General features: G+C 41.6%; 1 protein-coding gene across 1 annotated transcript; it reads right to left on the bottom strand.

Moving 5' to 3' along the window:
* Positions 1–16,184: 16,184 nt before the first annotated feature.
* On the bottom strand, positions 16,185–20,818 carry TEX43 (testis expressed 43). The gene is made up of 3 exons (XM_036409059.2): positions 20,730–20,818; positions 20,086–20,194; positions 16,185–16,474 (listed from the first exon to the last, which is right to left on the bottom strand). The coding sequence occupies exons 1-3, from the start codon at positions 20,816–20,818 to the stop codon at positions 16,265–16,267; spliced, it is 408 nt and encodes a 135-aa protein (XP_036264952.1). The 3' UTR covers positions 16,185–16,264.
* Between the last annotated feature and the right edge of the window lie 276 nt (positions 20,819–21,094).

Here is a 21,094-nt window from a genome sequence, read left to right as displayed (position 1 = left end):
CAATTTTCTAGTGCATCAGAAATCTCATTAAGTTCATAGGTAGAGAGTATATAAGAATAATGCCAGCTGCTGGGACAAAACAACCCCCAAACTTTAGTGACTAAACCCAATAAAAGTTTATTTCTCACACATTTAACAATACAGGTGTCCCTGATGATGGAACTCTTCCACAGGGCGACTCAGGGACCCCAGCTCCTGTTAGCTGGTGGCCTCCCCTCCTAAGGTTTCCGTGTCTTCTACATGCAGGAGGAGGACAGGGAAAGAACAAGTAGAGAAGGCTTCTTTTTTTCTTTTATTTTAATATAAACTTTATTTTTCAATTATAGCTTCATTCAGTATTATCTTACATTAGCTTCAGGTGTATAGTATAGTGGTTAGACAATTGTATGCTTTATAAAGTGTTTCCCTTAATATTTCCAGTACTCAAGCAGGCATCCATGTGCTAGGGCTGCTGTGGCTGAGGATAGAAGCTAGCTGGCATCTGCTCGGTGACTCTTCCTGCCCCTGGGGTGGTTAGTCCCTCATCTGCAGTAGATATTCTCTGATGGGCATTACCCAGTGCTTCTTGCCCACTCCCATTGACCCTCGGCTCACATGCTTCTCCTCCAGGCCAGACTGCCCATAAACTTGTATCTGATCTTTTTGGGGGGTGGGGAGTAGGAGGGCATTTTCTCCCCACACAAAATAAATAACCAGGAGCATCCTCTGAAGCTCTACCCATGTGGAGATTCACTTCCACACCATCTTTTAGCCCAAGTAGGCTGCAGTGCAATAGCAGTCTATTCTCAATCATATTATCATGCCTCCTCTGTCCATTGGTCCTAGGGAAATTTTAAGAAGCTCTAGATATGAGCTGAAGGAAAAGTGTTTATGTCAGAGTAGCGAGAGATCTGTCATCTTAAACTACTTCTTTTCTTTTTTCTTTTTTTAAATATATTTCATTGATTTTTTTACAGAGAGGAGAGAGGGATAGAGAGCTAGAAACGTCGATGATGAGAGAGAAACATTGACCAGCTGCCTCTTGCACACCCTCTACTGGGGATGTGCCCGCAACCAATGTACATGCCCTTGACCGGAATCGAACCTGGGACCTTTCACTCCACAGACCGACGCTCTACCACTGAGCCAAACCAGTTTCGGTGTAAACTACTTCTTTTCTACAGCTTACTTATCCTTTTGGGACCTGCTGGACCAAGTTTCAGAACTGTTTTCATCTTATGATGTAATTAGAGGCCCAGTGCACGGATTCATGCTCCAGTGGGGTACCTCAGCCTGGCCTGCACCCTCTCGCAATCTGGGACCCTTCCTGGGATATCCAACTGCCGATTTCAGCCCAATCTCCACAGGCCAGGCTGAGGGATCTCACCAGGATTGGGCTGAAACTGGCAGTCTGACATCCCCCAAGGGATGTAGTAATGCGCAAAGTGGCAGGCAGCTGGGGAGGACCCTGAGCCCAGGCCAGGCAATGTGCCACTTCCATTCATCCCAACCACACTGCACCTGCTGCCACTGCTACTCAGTAGCATCTGCTGCCAAGGCAAGAGAAGCTCGTGCTGCCGCAAGTGTTTTACTCAGTATCTTTTTTTTCCTCCAATTTTTAATTCTGGAATGTAAACTTCATTTAATGAAAGTGTAGTTGACATACAATATTATATAATTTTCAGGCATACAACATAGTGACTTGGCTTACAAGCATCTTTACCACAGATACAGCTAGTAACCTAGAACCTTTGGACCATATAGCCCCAGTGGTCCTGTGTTCTCAGCTTCCTCATACAGGTTACCTGTCAGAGCCGCTGAGCAATTTAATGCAGTCTCTTCTGCCCATGTTTTGCCCCAGTTCACTACAGGTGGAAATCTTAGCAACTGCACCAACACAGCAAGTCCAGGACTAAAGCTGGTTTACCAACCACCAATGACAGGGTTCTCATTGCCATCTAGTGGATGAATTTCTCAATGCCAAAATCCAGATCTAGTCGGCTTCCGAGGACCATTTTTGTCACCAATTGTTTTAGATGATGCTCCCTATGAGCAGAGTCTGAAGTGGAAGTCCTGCGTAAGTGGTCTTGAGGAGAAACCTATTAGGTAGTGAAAAAAGTAAAGAAACCTATTAGGTCGTGAAAAAAAGGATGTAGTTGGGAAGCCCTGAGTCGTGAATTGATCCATGGAGGGTGTCCCACCCCAAAACTATGTGCCTCTTCACTTAGTCTTTGTCCATGGCCCTCCCCTGGGTGGAGGACAGAACTTCAGCTTTTATCCCCAGGACCGGTCAGCCAAGGGCAATCCTCAATAAAAGAACAAAGGCCTGCGCCATGGACAGCCAACACCAACAGCATCTAGAAGATGAATACACAGCCTGAGATGGTATTCAATTTAAAAAAACTTAATAACAAGAATGTCGACATAAAAAAACATCCAAACTGAAAGATAATTTTTATAAAAATTTATCTGAGCCAGTTGGTGTGGCTCAGTGGCTGAGCCCAGGAGGTCATAGTTTAATTCCCTGTCTGGGCACATGCCCAGTTTTCAGCTCCATCCCCAGTGTGAGGCATGCAGGAGGCAGCCAATCAGTAATTCTCTCTCATCATTAATGTTTCTATCTCTCTCTCCCTCTCCCTTCTTCTCTGAAATTAATTTAAAAAATTTTTTTTGAATGTTTATTTGAGCCAAAGAGAGGATACATTCAGAAGTAAGATCTCAACAGACTGAGATGATGCTTCTGAGGATAACAGTCTGCAATTTCTTTATGTATTTGAGATTAAGAAAGAAACATAAAAAAGATTGCATCAAGGTGTGAAAAATCAATTCTGGGATTGGATTACAAACCAGTTAAACTTGAGAGTGGTCTCCAGGGGCCTGGATTACGTATATGAGCTTTCTTGATGATGGTATCAGAAGGAGAGGTCTGAATGGGGGCTTTTCAAAAGGGTGATAACCTAGATGCACAGAAACAATGAACAGGGTTTGCTTAAGGCAAAGATAATCTTTTAATTAAAAAAGTATATGCCTGGAGTGTGACCACCCACCATGACCTGCCCAGACAAGAATTTATGATCACATCATCCTGTGAGGTTACTTTCCGTAGAACCCCTTTATTCGTCCACAAGCGGGAGGCAGCTGTGTGAAACTCCCAGGAAAAGGATTCTGGGAGTTATGAGATGGGGACTCCTGGGTATTAGAAGGACAGAACAAAGACTAGTGTAAGGAATGTGACCATGCAGCAGAGCCTAGGCAATGGCCAGCTTTTACCCTATGGCCTCCTTATGGCACTTCTTATCTTCAAAGTTGATAAAGTTACTTGTTTTCTAAGTAAGTAAATAACCCTCTCTGGGTACTGCTTCCTTTTAATAACTGGAGAAATGAGACTATAATGTTAATTTGATTTGCAGTGAGAAAATCTGAGTTAGTGACATGATTAGAAATGCTATTCCTGCTTTCATTAAAAACCTACACCCACACATCAGGTCATAGCTCATTCCGAATGTATCAGATCTTGGGAAAATAACAGATCTGAGATAGCACTACTTTCATGAATTTTTATAAGGTAGCAAAGCAGGTCCAAGCTTGACCTTGGGTGCCTTATCTATTCCTCCTCATTAGGCTATACTTAATGAACCATCTTGGAAAGAAAAACTGATTAGTTACACTAAATGGCTTTCTTAAAAGACTTCATCACACAGACACACACTCAAAAAAAAAAAAAAAAAAAAAAAAAAAAGCACTGGCCGAAACCTGTTTGGCTCAGTGGATAGAGCATCAGCCTGAGGATTGAAGGGTCCCTGGTTTGATTCCAGCCAAGGGCATGTACCCTGGTTGCGGGCACATCCCCAGTAGGGAGTGTGCAAGAGGCAGCTGATCTATGTCTCTCTCTCATTGATGTTTCTAACTCTCTATCCCTCTCTCTGCCTCGCTGTAAAAAAATCAATAAAATATATTTTAAAAAAAAAAAAGTACTGCACCTCTTGCAACTTCCTTCACTACACATTGATTTCCCCCCCCCCCCTTTGTATTATCTTCTAGTAGGAAATTACATAACTTTTCTTGAAGGTTAAAATGGTTTTCTCTAATGTGCCCTACTGACCTCATTTATAAAAGTAACTACCAAATGCTACTGAACTCTCCTGATATACGTCAATCCCATCTCCGTGGGCTCAATCCTGTCTGTGGACCTCATTCACACCAATATATATGAACCCTCTATTCTCCATTCACATAGTTATGATTCTAACCTGGGGCTTCTCATCTGGATTTAATTCCAAACTAGTGTGCCTATCTTAATTTCTAGTCCATCCTTTGGTCTGTTGCCAGATGAATTTTCTCAAAAATATTTTGATCATTAACATAACCCTCCTTAGTAATAATCTATTTCAATCCCTTGTATGGTGATTTAAAGTTCTCTATAAACTGGATCCCTTTTCCCTAAGATTACCTTCCTTTATTTCCCAACAGAAAACTTCTGTTCTGCCCCAGATATTCAAGCCATCCTGTAAACACAGTGTTTTTTTTTCTTCCTCATTGCCTCTCTTTATGCTTCCCTCTCCAGTTCTCATCTGCTCACATCTTAAAATATATATTTTAAAATTGATTTTAGAGAGGAAGGGAGAGGGAAAGAGAGATAGAAACATCAATGATGAGAGAGAATTATTGATCGGCTGCCTCTTGCAAGCCCTCCACTGGGGATCAGGCCCGCAACTCCAGCATGTGCCCTTGACTGGAATCAAACCCGAGACCCTTCATTCTACAGGCTGATCCTCTATCCACTGAGCTAAACCAGTTAGGTTTATGCTCACATCTTAACCATTAACCAATTCCTCTTGGAATTTGTCTGACTCCTTTGATTCTCTCAAGCTTATCTCTCTTCTTAAAGGTAGCATCAATCAAGGACTGGTTACCTAGTAATCACCTAAGACAGTGGCCAGCAAACTCATTAGTCAGCCAACCCAAATATCAACAGTACAATGATTGAAATTTCTTTTGGGAGCCAAATTTTTTAAACTTAAACTTCTTCTAATGCCACATCTTCAAAATAGACTCACCCTGGCCATAGTATTTTGTGGAAGAGCCACACTCAAGGGGCCAAAGAGTCACATGTGGCTTGAGAGTTTGCCAACCACGGACCTAGGATAACATGTACATGCAATTGCTTGAGAAAACTATAATGCAACTATGCCCATTGTCTTCCAATACCAGGATGGCAATGGACCTTGCTATCCTTGTAAATACAATAGAAGGTAAATAAATTCCAGATATCAGGGCCTCCGCTTGGGTCACCAGGGAGCATGGCCAGCCTACAAACCACCACAGGCCCCTCACCCAACCCGCCCCACGCCTCAAGGGAACCCCCTCCCTGATCTAGGACATCCTTCAGGGAAAACTAGCTGGTCCCCACCCATGCACCAGGCCTCTATCCTATCTAATAAAAGAGTATATTGCAGATTGATGATCACTCCAATACACAAGATCAAGATAGCTGCACCCATGTGGACACAAGATGGCCACCACAAGATGGCCAGCAGGGAGGGAAGTTGGGAGGCACCAGGCCTGCAAGGGAGGGCAGTTGGAGGTAATCAACCCTGCAAAGGAGGCAGTTAGGGATGACAAGGCCAGCAGAGAAGGGAAGTTGGGGGCAAATAGGCTGGCAGGGGAGCAGTTAGACATCAATCAGGCTGGCATGGGAGTGATTAGGGGGTGATCAGTTTGGCAGGCAGAAGCAGTTAGGGGGAATCAGGAAGGCAGGCAAATGAGCAGTTGGGAGCCAGCAGTCCTGGATTGTGAGAAGGATGTCCGACTGCCCGTTTAGGCCCAATCCCACCGGGATCATGTCTAAATGGACAGTTTACCATCCCTGGAGGGATCCTAGATTTTAGAGGGTGCAGGCTGGGCTGAAGGAAACCCTCCCCCCCACCCCTCTAGTTAATAAATAATAATAATACAAGAATAAGCCTACTTTTGCCCCACCCTATATATACTGAGTCTTGTGAGTCCTGCTAGTGAGTTATTGAACCTGGAAACCTTCCAAGACACAAGCCAAATGCCCTTCTGTTGGTGAATAGATAATCAAATTGTGGTACATCCATACAATAAATATTATTCAGCCATAAAAAGGAATGAACTAATGAGACATGCAACAAACTGGATGCATTGCAATGGCATTGCAGTTTGTGAGAAAAGCCAGTCTCAAAGGGTATTAGTTTGTGATTTTGTTTAATATAACATTTGTGAAATGACAAAATTACAGTGATGGGAAACAGATCAATGGTAGTAGATCCATAAGAAAAGTGTGATTATTAGGGGGTAATACAACTGGGTTTCTTTTTGGTAATGGAATATTCTGCCTGCTGATGGTGATGATGGTTGTTGAATCTACACTGGTGAAAAAATGTCATAGAACTATACACCAAAGACAAAAATAAGAGTTCATGTAAAAAGTGATGAAATCCAAATAAATTTTATACTTCTGTTCCTGAATTAATAGTGTTTTGCCAAAAACATTTTCCTGGGACATTTGCTATGTTATCATTGGGAAAGGTAGGTAAAGAGTATATGGGAACACACTCTACTATTTTTACAATTTCTTGAGAGTCTTAAATTGTGACAAAATATAAAAACATTGAAAGAAAAGAAAATATGTGTGTGTGTGTGTGTGTGTGTGTGAGAGAGAGAGAGAGAGAGAGAGAGAGAGAGAGAGAGAGAGAGAGAGAGATTTTTAAAATCCCAATGATTCCACATGGAGTTCTATTGAACAGAGGATAATAAGCTTTTCTCATTCTAATTATCTTTAGGGGGAAAAACTGTGATTTCAATCCCGTTAATTCTGTATGCTGTTAATGGGAGAAACTAGTTGTAGATGGCTTTTTTTTGTATCGTTTTGTTAAGAAAAGTATTTAAGAATTTTCTTGGTGGTGCAAAGATCTGAAGAGCCTAAATTACTTTATTGTGGGCAAGAATAATTTATGAAGTTATTTTTGCCATTTAAAAAAAATGTTTGTCTCCCTTATTTTGGATTTAAACTGCTTAGAAAAAAATTAATAAATAAAATGCTTCATCTCTGAGGATACCGTGTGTGTGTGTGTGTGTGAGAGAGAGAGAGAGAGAGGGAGAGGGAGAGGGAGAGGGAGAGGGAGAAGGAGAGGGAGAGGGAGAGGGAGAGGGAGAGAGATTGACTGAGTAAGAGAGATTTGCCCAAGATGTGCCCACAGATGACAAGAAGTCCATAGAGAGAATAAAGAGACATACTTTTTCCTCATACTGCCAGAGAACAGAGAGGCTCTCTTTTGTTTGTCTTTTGTCCATTTTTTAAATTGAATTGCCAGTGAAGGATAACAAAATATGCCCCCACAAAATATATCACTTTGGCATAAAGATTATTTTGAGCTGAAGGCAATTGAGAAGTAGATAGAAGAAAAACCTCTCTGACTTCCCAATACTTGCCTAAGAGCACAATATAAATATGTAAAGATGTCCCCATCTCCCCTCTCTACCAGGGGGACAGGAATTAATCACCAGAGACAACACAGACAGACCCTTTCCTGCCCAGGGAAATCTGTAAAATAAACCTTCCTTAAACTAGCCTGTATCTACCATTACTTTTGCCATATATTTGCCTTCCTACAATTTGCAACATCTAGAAGCAAAAAGTTCTTTCATTTGTCTTGTCAATTCTCTACACAATTATTGTTCTCTTATTAAGATATTATCTATATACTAGTAAGCCCAACCCTGGCCCGTGTGGCTCAATTGGTTGGGCGTCGTCCCATGCACTGGGAAGTTTCCAATTCTATTCCAGTCAGGGCACATGCTGGGTCATGGACTCCATCCCCTGTGAGGGGCATGCAGGAGGCAGCCAATTGATGTTTCGTTCTCATATCTATGTTTCTTTCCCTCTCCATTCCTCTCTCTTTAAAACTAAAAAAAAATAAAAAAAAAAAAAAAAATTTAAAGATACTATAGCCCTCTCCAGTTTGGCTCAGTGGATAGAGTGTCTTCCCTCGGCATGTAAGGGGCAACTAATGGATGTGTATCTCTCATATCAATCTTTCTCTATCTCTGTCTCTCCCCCTCCCTTCCATTCTCTCTAAAAAACTAATGGAAAAAATATCCTTTGATGAGGATTAACAGCAACAAACAAAGAGTTAAAATTTTCTCCAGTGTAAAAAAAAGTGGCCCTCTCTTCCCCTTTGGCTAAGTCCACAGTTCACTGTAAATCCAGATAAATCATTTACAATGAAGTTATATCTTTATAATGAAAATGTTGATATAATATTAACTTCTGGAATACTAGAGGCAAAGTTATATCATGGGCAACCACACATTCTTCTAAGGTTACTTTCCTGGAAGATAAACTATTCCTCAGCAATAATTCATTCAGAAAATAATGTTGCATAAACATGGACAGTTTTATCAAAATGAATTTATTATTTTTGAAATTATGTCCTTAGCTGAGACCGGTTTGGCTCAGTGGATGGAGTGTCAGTCTGAGGATTGAAAGGTCCCAGATTCGATTCCGGTCAAGGGCATGTACATTGATTGCAGGCACATCCCTGGGGGAGGGGTGGGGAGGGATGTGCAGGAGGCAGCTGGTCGATGATTCTCTCTCATCGACATTTCTGGCTCTCTCTCCCTCTCCCTTCCTCTCTGTAAAAAATCAATAATATATATATATTTTTTTTAAAAATAAATTATGTCCTTAGGTCACCCAATGGCTTAAAGCTGCATGCCCTCCCTAATAAATAAATGGAATTAGAAATATAGAATATTCCTTAAATTTAACTAAGGAAGTAAAGGATCTATTTGCAGAAAACTACAAGACACTGAAAAAAGAGATAGAGGAAGATGTAAGGAGATGGATGAACATACCATGTTCATGGATTGGTAGAATCAACATCATCAAAATGTCCATACTTCCTAAAGCAATCTATAGGTTCAATGCACTCCCCATTAAAATACCAACGACATATTTCACTGACCTAGAAAGAACTCTCCAAAAGTTCATTTGGAACAATAAAAGACCCCGAATAGCCACAGCAATCCTGAGAAAGAAGAGTAAAGTAGGAGGGATCTCAATACCAGACTTCAAACTATATTACAAAGCCACTGTTCTCAAAACAGCCTGGTACTGGCACAAGAACAGACATATAGATCAATGGAATAGAATCGAGAACCCAGATATCAACCCAAATCACTATGCTCAATATTTGACAAAGGAGGCACGAATATACAATGGAGTCAAGACAGTTTCTTCAATAAATGGTGTTGGGAAGATTGGACAGACACATGCAAAAGAATGAAACTAGATCACCAACTTACACCATTCACAAAAATAAACTCAAAATGGATACAGGACTTAAACATCAGACGGGAAACCATAAAAATACTAGAAGCATCCACAGGCAGCAAAATCTCAGACATATGCCAAAAGAACTTCTTCACTGATAGTGCCCCTAGGGCAATAGAAGCTAGAGAAAATAAACAAATGGGACTACTTCAAAATTAAAAGCTTTTTTATGGCAAAAGAAACCATCAGCAAAACAACAAGAAAGCCCACAGTGTGGGAGAACATATTTGCAAATAATACCACTGATAAAGGTTTAATCTCCAACATTTACAGACAGCTTATACAAATAAATAAAAGGAAGATGAATGATCCAATTAAAAATGGGCAATGGACCTAAATAGAATATTTTCAAAAGAAGACAGAAGGAAGGCCAAAAGGCACATGAAAACATGCTCAAAGTCACTAATTGTCCGAGAGGTGCAAATCAAAACAACAATGCGGTACCATCTCACACCTGTCAGAATGGCCAACATCAACAAATCGACAAACGACAAGTGTTGGTGAGGTTGCAGAGAAAAAGGAACCCTAGTGCACTGCTGGTGGGAATGCAGACTGGTGCAACCACTGTGGAGAACAGTGTGTAGTTTCCTCAAAAAACTGAAAATGGAACTCCCATTTGACCCAGTAATCCCACTTCTAGGAATATATCCCAAGAAACCAGAAACACCAATCAGAAAGGATATTTGCACCCCTATGTTCATAGCAGCACAATCTACAATAGCCAGAATTTGGAAACAGCCTAGGTGCCCGTCAGCAGATGATTGGATCCAAAAACTATGGTACATCTACACAATGGAATACTATGCTGCCATAAAAAAGAAGGAATTCTCATCATTTGCAGCAACCTGGATGGAATTGGAGAGCATCATGCTGAGTGAAATAAGCCAATCAATGAAGGAGAAACACCACATGACCTCACTCATTGGTGGATGATAAAGATCATTATAAACTGATGAACCAAGAGACAGATATAGAGAAAGTAAAGCAACAGGCAGACTGTCAAATTACAGTGAGGAGGGGAGGAAGATCTGGGGGAGATAATAGATCAACCGAAGGACTTGTATACATGCATATAAGTACAACCAGTGGACATAAAACTCTGGGGAGGGAGGGGATGTGTGGGAGGGAGGGAGGGGGGCAAAAAAAATCAATAAAATATGTAAAAATAAATAAATAAATTTAAAAAAAAAGGGAAAAGAAATATAGAATATTCCTTTCCTACAGGTTGTTATGGGAATTAAGGAAGATTATGAATCCCTTACATTTTTTCCATGATTAACATAAAATTTAATAATTTGTAATGTAGTAGTTAATAAAATGAAGATTTAAAAAAAATATTTCATTGATTTTAAAGAGCAGACGAAGAAACATTTTACAAAAAAAAAAAAAGTGTTTTGTTTTTTTCTCCTTGAGCAATGCAACAGAGACCTCTTCTGGTCAAGAAGCAGAAGTTTAGGCAGAAAACTAACTTGGAAAAAGTTAGGGTGGAGGGAACTGGTGAAGGAGAAACTAGGATATGAGATAAGTCTACCAGAAGGGCTGGCATCTGCATTGGCTCTGAACTCTGTCAAGCAGCGCAGAGAGAAGAGTGCGTTCCACGTGCAGGGAGCAGCATGTACAAGGGCAAAGGGTTCCCTTCTTTCCTAATGATAAAACATGTAGACAATTCATAAAGGTGCAAGAATGTAAATAGGAATCATTTATAACTACTGACCAGAAATAAAGTTGTATGTATTTTAATGCATTGACTTCTAGCATTGTTTACATTCTTTTTCATCTATAAAACTGAGTAAATTCTGACCTTTTCATTTTATTTTTTTATTTTTTTAAAAATATATATTTTATTGTTTATTTACAGAGAGGAAGAGAGAGAGAGAGTTAGAAACATCAATGAGTGAGAGACATTGATCAGCTGCCTCTTGCACACCCCCTACTGGGGATGTGCCCGCAACCAAGGTACATGCCCTTGACCGGAATCGAACCCGGGACCTTTACAGTTCGTAGGCCGACACACTATCCACTGAGCCAAACCGGTCTCGGCTGACCTTTTCATATTTAAATGAAGAAAAAGCTTTTTTCTGATAGCAGGCTTCTAAGGGTAAATCATATGCAAGCCTGAGAAATTTAAATTAATACTTTACCCAAGTTGCCAGGGCCTGATTAATGTGCATTCCAGCCATGGTTCACTTTTTCTGCCGACTCCTCTGTATGAGGTTCACCCATATATGTGCTCTCACTGGACCGTCAGCCTACCAGGAAGCTAATTAGCAATGGTCAAGTATGATCATACTAGAGGCCCAGTGCATGAAAATTCATGCAATAGGGGGAGGGGGGCCCTCAACCAGACCGGTCCCCTCTCACAGTCCAGGATCCCTCAGGGCAGGAGGTGACTTGATGATCAGGGGAACGTGATGCTCCCATCACACTTCTGTTGCTTCCATTGCTGGTAAAAACAAGCCTCGGCCAGCCCTGGTTACCTGAGCTTCAGGTGGCCCAAGGCAGCTGGGAAGCTGACATCCAAGGCTTGCCTGCACCTTGGGCCAGTCCTGGGCAGCTATGGGGCTGAGGCGATGGGGACTCCAGAGGCAGGTGTATGGAGTGGCCGGGCCCACCTGGGGGCAGGCCCAGGCTTGCTGTATGCCTTCTGGCTGGGCTGAGAGGACTGGGTGCCACCATCTTGTGGCTGTGGGTGCCGCCATCTTTGAGGACGCAGCAGTCAATTAGCATATTCCCTCCTTATTGACTGTGGGCGAAGCCATCTTTGCAACAGTGTGAGGGTCAATTAGCATATTTCCTCTTTATTAGATAGGATATGCATATATAGAAAATATATCCATTGGCATTTTTACCTTGGAAATCCCAACGATTTCATAGTCACTGGGACTGATGCACCTGGTTAAAATGCAGCACAACATTCTGCTCTCTTGTGAGGAAATTTAGTCTCAAATGGCTTTAATTGGATTTCTGCTACCTGTCTCTTAAGTAGGGTTATTTAAGCTACTTACCTTCTGCTTGGGGATGAGAAGTATAAGCCATTTGCTCTTAAGTGTCCCTGATTTAGGGAAAATGAGATTTAGTAAATGGCTGCAAACTGCTTAGCATCTAGATTTTCTAGATGGCTGAAAATGGCAGACCGAAACTTCTATAACTTTCATGGCCCTGTAAATGCTTGAGGTGACCAGAAACGCAGTCCATCCAGTTAAGCCCCCAAAGGCTAGCCAGCTCAGGGCTCAATAAGTACTTTGTTGTTTCATATTCTTTATCCTATAAAAGTTCCTTGCCTTTCATCTCATGTTACAATTCTCCAAATAGAAACTGTGTACTTAATGAAGTGTTAAAGTATAGTTTTCTTTAATCATTTTTTAACATTCTGTATGTATAATTTTTACTTTGTTTACATTTTATTTATTGAGCTTTAAGTTGATGTTCAGTGGACATCCATATCTTTTCTATAATAGTTTCCTAGTGTTGTTGTTAGATATGAACATTGGAGTGGATGAAACATAGCTTAGACCCCATAAGGCATTTTTTTTTGGGGGGAGGGGTAAATTGTGGCAAAATATACATGCAATAAAATTCATTATTTTAACCCTGTGTGACTGGCCAACCATCTATCTCTAAAACATGTCAAACTGCAACTATGTACCCATGAAACAATAACTACGTTTCCCCTTCTCCTGCAGCTCGTGGCAACTACTAGTCTACATTCTTCCTCTAGGAATTTGACTACTCTAGGTCTCTCATATAAGCTAAGTCACATATTTGTCCTTTTTTTTTTTTTTTAAGATTTTTTTTTATTTTTTTAATATATTTTATTGATTTTTTACAGAGAGGGAGAGAGATAGAGCTAGAAATGTCGATGAGAGAGTAACATCGACCAGCTGTCTCTTGCACACCCCCTACCGGGGATGTGCCCGCAACCAAGGTACATGCCCTTGACTGGAATCGAACCCGGGACCTTTCAGTCCGCAGACCGACGCTCTACCACTGAGCCAAACCGGCTCCAGCTCATTTGTCCTTTTGTGTCTGGCTCATTCACTCAGCATAAAGCTCCTCCATGTTGTAACATGTATCAAACATCTTATTTCTGAATATTCCATTGCATGCATATACTGCATTTATTTATTTATTCATCAGTTGATAGGCATTTGAATTGTTTCCACCTTTTGGCTATTTATGCATGGGCTGGCATGAACAAACATTGGTGTGCAAATATGTTAACATACTTGCTTTCAATTACTTTGGCATATATTTAGGAGTGGAATTGCTGAGTCATAAGATAATGTTTAACTACCTTGTGTTTAATTAATTGAGAAACAAGTACTGTCTTCCACAGGGATACACTGTTTTGTATATGGTCATTTTTATGTTGTTATAGTATGTGAACCAATTTGCTATAAGAAATTGAGATTTGGTTACACTTAATCAATACAGAAGGTACCTCTCCACCAAAATTGTATGATGAATCATAGAGGTGTCTGCCAAACACTTCTAATTACCATGTTGATTAGTTGCCAGTGTCCAGAGCCTTGGGGGAGAGAGAGGGCAAAAAGAAGCATTTTGGGGCAGTCAGAAAAGTAGCTAAAATCATTCTGCATCCTGCAGCTCTATTTCAGTCTGGTTCCCTTGACTTTGAGTATTGGAGGGGATGAATAATAAAGATGGAGTGAGGAAGAGAGAGAGGTAGAGGAGCATGCTGATGTTAGATGGTACGATTGGATCAGTCTGCTTTATTTGTTCCCGGACAGGGGGCCTGACCCTGACCAGGTCTGCCTAGAGCCAGCTGGTAGTGTGTGGGTTCTTGACTTTGTGCAAGAAAAATTTCACAATATGAGTCCAAGTGATCGTGAGGGCACGCATACTAATGCTGGGGACAGTGAAACAATGAAGCAACAACAGAGAGTCCAGGTGGGCTGCCTTAGCTCACTGAGTCAGAAAAAGGGGGCTTTGGAGACAGGTTCAAGGGGTTAGCCTGGGACAAGCTGCTACTGCTGCCTATTACTCCCTGGTTGCAAGTGTTGTGGGGTCTCTTGGCATTTAGGAGATACACACCTATAGGGAAAGAGGAGGGCGAAGGGGAAAGGGGAGGAGGAAGTGAAGAGGATGGTGCAGGCATGCTTCCTAGAAGGAGAGAACCCCCTGTGTACTTTGTCTTGAACTCTCACTGGCGCTCTCTCTTTCTCTCTCTCTCTCAGGAATTTTAGGGGAGTTCTCAGGGGAAGATTTTAGCAGAATATTCATCAGTTTTCCAGATGTGCTCTATCGGGGTTGTGGTCTCCACTGATTGATCAGCTCCAGGGCAAGAGGCTGGTCCTGGCATGGAAGGCCCACCCAGTTTTGCTGCTTTTCTGGGCCTGGAGCTGAACTACAACTGAGGCCTAGATGTTATCTCTAGGGAGGTCACCTGGTATAACTACTGTAAATTTTTCTGCCATTTTATTCAGCCATCTGTTCCAGTTTACCTATTTCAATTGTCCTGGCTTACTGGCCTGTCTCATTTCTTAGCTATTTGGTATGAATTTCAACAAAACAGTTTTCCTTGCTCCCCCACTTGATCTCAGATGTTCTGAGCCTATTTCCATCCTGAAGCTTTTATAGTGTAATAGAGGCTCGGTGCACAAAATTCGTGCACAGGGTGGAGGGGTGTCTCTCAGACCAGGCTGCACCCTCTCCAATCTGGGACCCCTTGAGGGATGTTAAACTGCCCGTTTAGACCCGATCCTCTTGGGCAGTCAGACATCCCTCTCACAATCCAGGACTGCTGGCTCCCAACTGCTCGCCTGCCTGCCTTCCTGATTCCCCCTAACTGCTTCTGCCTGCCAGCCTGATCACCCCTAACCACTCCTATGCCAGCCTGATTGATGTCTAACTGCTCCCCTGCCAGCCTGTTTGCCCCCAACTTCCCTCCTCTGCCAGCCTGGCCACCCCTAACTGCCTCCCCTACAGGGTTGATCGCCTCAAACTGCCCTTCCTTGCAGGCCTGGTGTCTCCCAACTTCCCTTCCTGCTGGCCATCTTGTGGTGGCCATCTTGTGTCCACATAGGGGCAGAATCTTTGACCACATGGGGGCAGCCATCTTGTGTGTTGGAGTGATAGTCAATCTGCATATTACTCTTTTATTAGATAGGATAGAAGCCTAATCTATGGGTGGGGGCCAGCTAGTTTGCCCTGAAGGATGTCCTAGATCAGGGAGGGGGTTTCCTTGGTGTATGGTAGGGGTGTCGAACTCAATCAGAGAAGGGGCCAAAATCTAAAATCCAGCCTAAATCGCGGGCCGAATGGTTTACTGAACAGTCATAAACTGTCATTGTGATGGAAACGCAGCGGAGTATAGTGATGACAGCGCGGTGCAGGCCACATTGCAAGGCCTGGCAGGACGGATTTGGCCCGCGGGCCTTGTGTTTGACACATGTGGTCTATGGGGTAGCCTGGGCGAGGGGCCTATAGTGGTTTGTAGGCCAGCCAAACCTCCTGGCAACCCAAGCAGAGTCTCTGGTATCTGGAATTTATTTACCTTCTACAATTGAAACTTTGTAGCCTAGTGCGGAGCCAAGGCCCCTGCTTACTGCAGCTGCCGCCATTTCTGTTTGGTTTTTTGTATCTTCTATAATTGGAACTTTGTATCCTTAAGTGGAGGAGGCCTAAGCTGGCCAGAGCAGGTGGAAAGCTTTGCTTCCTCCATTGCCGGGGAACCCCAAGTCTCTCAACTGCTCTCTGTGGCTGCAGCCATCTTAGTTGGGATTAATTTGCATACTCGCTCTGATTGGCTGGTGGGTGTGGCTGATGCATGTGGCTTGAGTGGAGTGATGGTTAATTTGAATTAACCATCTTTTATTAGGTAGGATAAAGTATGCAGTTGATTTGTAGCCTTTAAACTGAACCTGTAGGTGAACTATAAATGTACGATGGACTTAAACATTTATTCCTTCATCAAATCAGCTTCCGCCTGAAGCCATGGGAAATCACCGTGCTCTGGTATTTGGAGAGAGGTGAATGCAGAGGCATATCTGTAATTTTTATCTCGGGAGGGCCTTTCTTCCGGACAGCTTCGCGGTCCTCCCCATGGCAGAGCCTCTCGCTGTGATTCAGAAACAGAGAGTCTTCCAGAGGGCCAGCATAGATCCCACTCATTTCTGCATGCTAAGAGAAAAAGACAACACTGATGTATTTGACCCCAAACGTCACTTTATGGGATTAAGATAGAAGCTGCCCAATAGTTTTTCTCACTCTCCCTGTGGAGAAGGAAGGTCTAGTGGACAGAGCAGCATCCCTCTCGCCGGTGTCCTAAGCACCAGGAAGATGTGCACACTGCAGGCTAAAGAGAGAAACCTGGAGCCCCTGGTCAAATTTAAACTTCACTATTCACATGGCCTGTGCAAGTCATTTACCCCTATGAGACTCAGTTTTCTCAAATAAAAAATAGAAATTATAAAAGGATTCTTTGAGTTTTGAGTGAAATGATACATGTGAATGAAAAAAACTTTTGACAACTACTAAATATATTAGACAGAAAGCATGTTGCTGCACTGTGGCTGGATAAATAACAGCTACGTGAGGTTATTGTCAGGTATAGATCCATTTCTGATTCTTCGATATTGCTGAACAGCATTCTGGCCTGGTCGTGAGGTGCAGCCCCATCTCTGCTATGCTGTGTTTTCATTTCTGCGTGGTTAGTTATGTCATCTCCCACAGGAAAGTGGTGAGAGTAAAGAGAGGGAGGGAAAGCACAGCTAGCATTCACTCCATGCACATTCACTTCATTTCATTTTTAAAATATATATATATATATATTTTTTTTTATTTTTTACAAAGAGGAAGGGAGAGGGATAGAGAGTTAGAAACATCGATGAGAGAGAAACATTGATCAGCTGCCTCCCACTGGGGATGTGCCAACAACCAAGGTATGTGCCCTTGACAGGAATCAAACCTGGGACTTTTCAGTCCCCAGGGTGATGCTCTATCCACTGAGCAAAACCGTTTTGGGCACCTTCATTTCATTCTTATTTGATTTTCACTTTCACTCTTTAAGGTGGGATGTTCTGTACAGCAGGCACTAATTGTATTTTAAAATTGTTAGAAACTTTGTCAACTAAACTGTAAAAGTGAAATAGCTATAAGAAATTATGTTGAATTATAATAAGTTCAAGAATAAAAAATGCATTGATGCACTCAAAACAGTTCTTTATTATTGACTTCAACTCAAAGATTACACCCTGTACTTCTATTCTAATAAATGAAAACTAAGTACGAATATTGTCACCATGCTAAAGCTATTAAGAACATTGAAAATGTGACTTGATAAGCACCGAAATTACATGAATATTAAGATTGTAGAAAATCTTAATAACTATATAAATTTGATATGTAAGTCTGTTGTTTGAATCTTCTTGTTGTTGTTAATCCTCACCCGAGGATTTTTTTTCCATGGATTTTGAGAGAGAGAGAGAGAGAGAGAGAGAGAGAGAGAGAGAGAGAGAGAGAAACATTGATGTGAGAGAGACACATCCATTGGTTGCCCTCACATGCATCAGGGGTTAGGGATCAAACCTGCAACCCAGGTCTGTCCGCTTGATGGCAATCTAACCCTCAGCTCTTTGGTGCCTGGGCCGGTGCCCTAACCATGAAGAATGCCATCTAGAGCTGTTACTTGAGTCTTTATTTCCTTAGTTTTTATCTTTGTTATCAAAATATCACATGAAATACTTATATAATAATCACTTCAGGGCAAATGGTAGCTTTATTTATTACATTGTATTTGTGTATCTTTTAATATATATTTTATTGATTTTTTACAGAGAGGAGAGGAGAGGTATAGAGAGTTAGAAACATTGATGAGAGGGAAACATCATCAGCTGCCTCCTGCACACCTCTCACTGGGGATGTGGCTGCAACCCAGGTACATGTCCTTGACCAGAATCAAACCTGGGACCCTTCAGTCTGCAGGCCGACGCTCTATCTACTGAGCCAAACCAGTTAGGGAGTATTTGTGTATTTTATAAGAAAATAATTTAGCCATATTTTTAGGATATATTTTTATATCATAATAGTCATTTTTTTCAAGTACTTTTTAAATTCATCTTTTTAAAAAATACATTTTATTGATTTTAGATAGGAAGGGAGAGGGAGAGATAGGAACATCAATGATGAGAGAGAATCATTGATCAGCTGCCCCCTGCAAACTCCCTACTGGAGCTCAAGCCCACAACCTGGGCATGTGCCCTAGATCGGAATTGAATCTTGGACCCTTCAGTCCTGCTGATTTGATAAGCAGTGATTTGAGAGAGAGAGAGAAAGGGAGATGGATAGAGAGAGAACATCTATGAGAGGAATATCAATAGGCTGTCTCCTGCACACCCCATACCTGGGATCGAGCCTAAAACCCAGGCATGTGCCCTGACTGGGAATAAAACCGGTGACCTCTTGGTTCATGGGTTGATGCTCAACCATTGAGCCACACTATAATAGTCCTTTTTCTTTGTAATGTCATCTCTATCTGGACAAACATTAATTGCTTATCTATTAGAAATTTGCAAATTAGTGATATACATTTCTTTCTTAGGAATCCTAACTTGAAATCTCCTCTTGTAGTCTGATTATTACAATATATTCTATTCTTCTTTAAAGAAACAACTTACCTTTTCATGAGTGAATAGTCAGTGTGAATTTGGAAAATGTTTTGAAACTACTGACTGAATAGGAGCATGGAATGGGCAACGAGTCTTATCTGTAAATCTAGCCAAACTAGCTCTCAACCTAAATATGCAGCACAACTTTAAAAATACATGCTCTGTACTGTAGCTTTAATATTAATAGGCCCTATTCCTAATGAGCTTAACAACTGCAAGTAGTATTGTGTGGGGAAAAGGTAGACGGAGGGTTCTAAAATATTTTGGTGTATTTACTTTTAGGATTGTAAATGGTTATTGGACAATATATTGATATGAACTTTTGCTTACAAGTTTATGGTGAGTGCATCAAATGTTTTTGTCAAAGAATAAAATGGTGTTTGCCAGAGCCTGGGAGGAGCTTAGAAATGAGGAGATATAGGTCAAAGGATACAAACTTTCAGTAGTAGGAAGAAGCTTTGAGGATCTAATGTTCAGCATGGTGACCACGGTGAATAACATAGCGTTTTGTACTTGCTGAGAGTATATCTTTAGCATTCTCACAAAAACAAGAGTTAACTATGTGATGTGATGGATATGTTAATTATATTATCTTGATAATCATTTCACAGTGTATATCAAAACCTTGCATTGTACACTTTAAGTATATACAATTATATTTGCCCATTATTTCTCAATAAAGCTGGAAAAATACAAAATAGATTTTAAAATAGCTATTGTATAATTATTATATGTATTCATTATATTAAACTAGAAGCCTAGTGCACAAAATTTGTGAATGGGTAGGGCCTCTACCAGCTGCCTCCCTTCCCCCAGCTGTCTGCTGCTACCACCAGCTGGGGCCTTCCTTCGCACTCGCCTTGGCCTGGCATCACCTGCTCACCTGCTCCACCATTCTGCTGTGGTCCCACTCTCCTAGGGGCCCATCTGGGCCGGCAGCGCCTCCTCTGTGCCAGCGCCACATTACCAATGCCAACCATGTTCTGTGCCGCCCCCTGGTGGTCAGTGCACATCTAACTTCCAGTCAGTGGAACTCCCACCCATGGGGACAATTTACATAATAGCCTTTTATTATATAGGATAGCATAGGTGTTTTTTTTATTATGAATATTTATAGAAAAATACCTTCAGATTTGCATTCCTGAATTTCATGTTTTCTTTCCAAGGCATAACATAACGTCTTGGGATGATCCCTTGCTTTAATGAAAACCGTGGCAAATGAATCTCACAATACCTGAAGATTAGGAAGGGGAGGAGAAAAGGTGTCTGGTGAGTTAAATAACAGTAATTTTGGCATCACTCTGGGGCAAGGAGACAGTTGTACCTGGTCCATGGTGCTTGGATAAAGGCAGATGCAGGACAGAGAGCCGTGCCATTGTTTGAGGCTCACCTGATAGATAACCAACCCATTAAATCCCTAAGTATCACCAAGATCAAGAGCCAGGGCCAGTGTCTGCACCTCCCACTGCCTGCCATCCTTTACAGTTTGCTCACCATGTTCATTTTAACCCGATTTTCAGGGAGAAGCAGCACCATGACTCACCTCAGGCCTACCCATTGCCTGAAGGAATCTCTAGCCAGTCACAAAAAGCAGTCACTAATTCAGGTCAGACTTTCCTTCCCTGCACACTCATTGCTTTCCTCTGGAACATAAAGCTTCCCATGGAGATGCCAGAGGGAGTACAAAACCATTGTGTCATTTGTGTAATTCCAAGACTGAAAAAAAAAACAAAAACAAAAAATGAAACTCCCAACCCTTAAGTACTTACTTTTTAGCAGCAAGCTTAACTGAATTCTCATCGGAACAGTTGTTGACCAGTTTTGGTAAGACAGGACAAGTGTCTTTTCCTGAAGCCATCCTGCTGGTAGTGATGGGAGTTCTCATCTAGCACCTCACTAAACCATTGCTCTAATTATGATGACATTGCAGCCTCAGATGTAACAATGCTCTGCTAACTTCATAGCAACCCATTACCAGTGGATTAAAAGTGCAGACCTGAGAGCCATTTTCAGTGGGTTGTGTTGTGTGGTGTGTGTTTTTTAATCCTTTTTTTTTTTTTTCTTGGAGAACAAAATGTTATTCTAAAAATAGACCCTAGTAACAATGAAATGGCAAAAACTGGTCATTACAATA

The sequence above is a fragment of the Pipistrellus kuhlii genome, unplaced genomic scaffold (assembly GCF_014108245.1).
Source record: "Pipistrellus kuhlii isolate mPipKuh1 unplaced genomic scaffold, mPipKuh1.p scaffold_m20_p_4, whole genome shotgun sequence".
Taxonomy (NCBI): Eukaryota; Metazoa; Chordata; class Mammalia; order Chiroptera; family Vespertilionidae; genus Pipistrellus; species Pipistrellus kuhlii.
Note: the sequence above shows the minus strand (reverse complement) of the source record. Positions and strands in the feature narration are given on the sequence as shown.

Bases quoted from the DNA above. Each gene is read 5' to 3' on its own strand.
- TEX43 (XM_036409059.2), bottom strand. From the start codon at position 20,818: ATGGCTTCAGGAAAAGACACTTGTCCTGTCTTACCAAAACTGGTCAAC. The intron at 20,195-20,729 runs GTAAGTACTTAA...CCTAATCTTCAG, and splicing joins GTTAAGCTTGCTGCTAAAAA to GTATTGTGAGATTCATTTGC. The intron at 16,475-20,085 runs GTATTTTTCTAT...TTTTTCTCTTAG, and splicing joins TCAGGAATGCAAATCTGAAG to CATGCAGAAATGAGTGGGAT.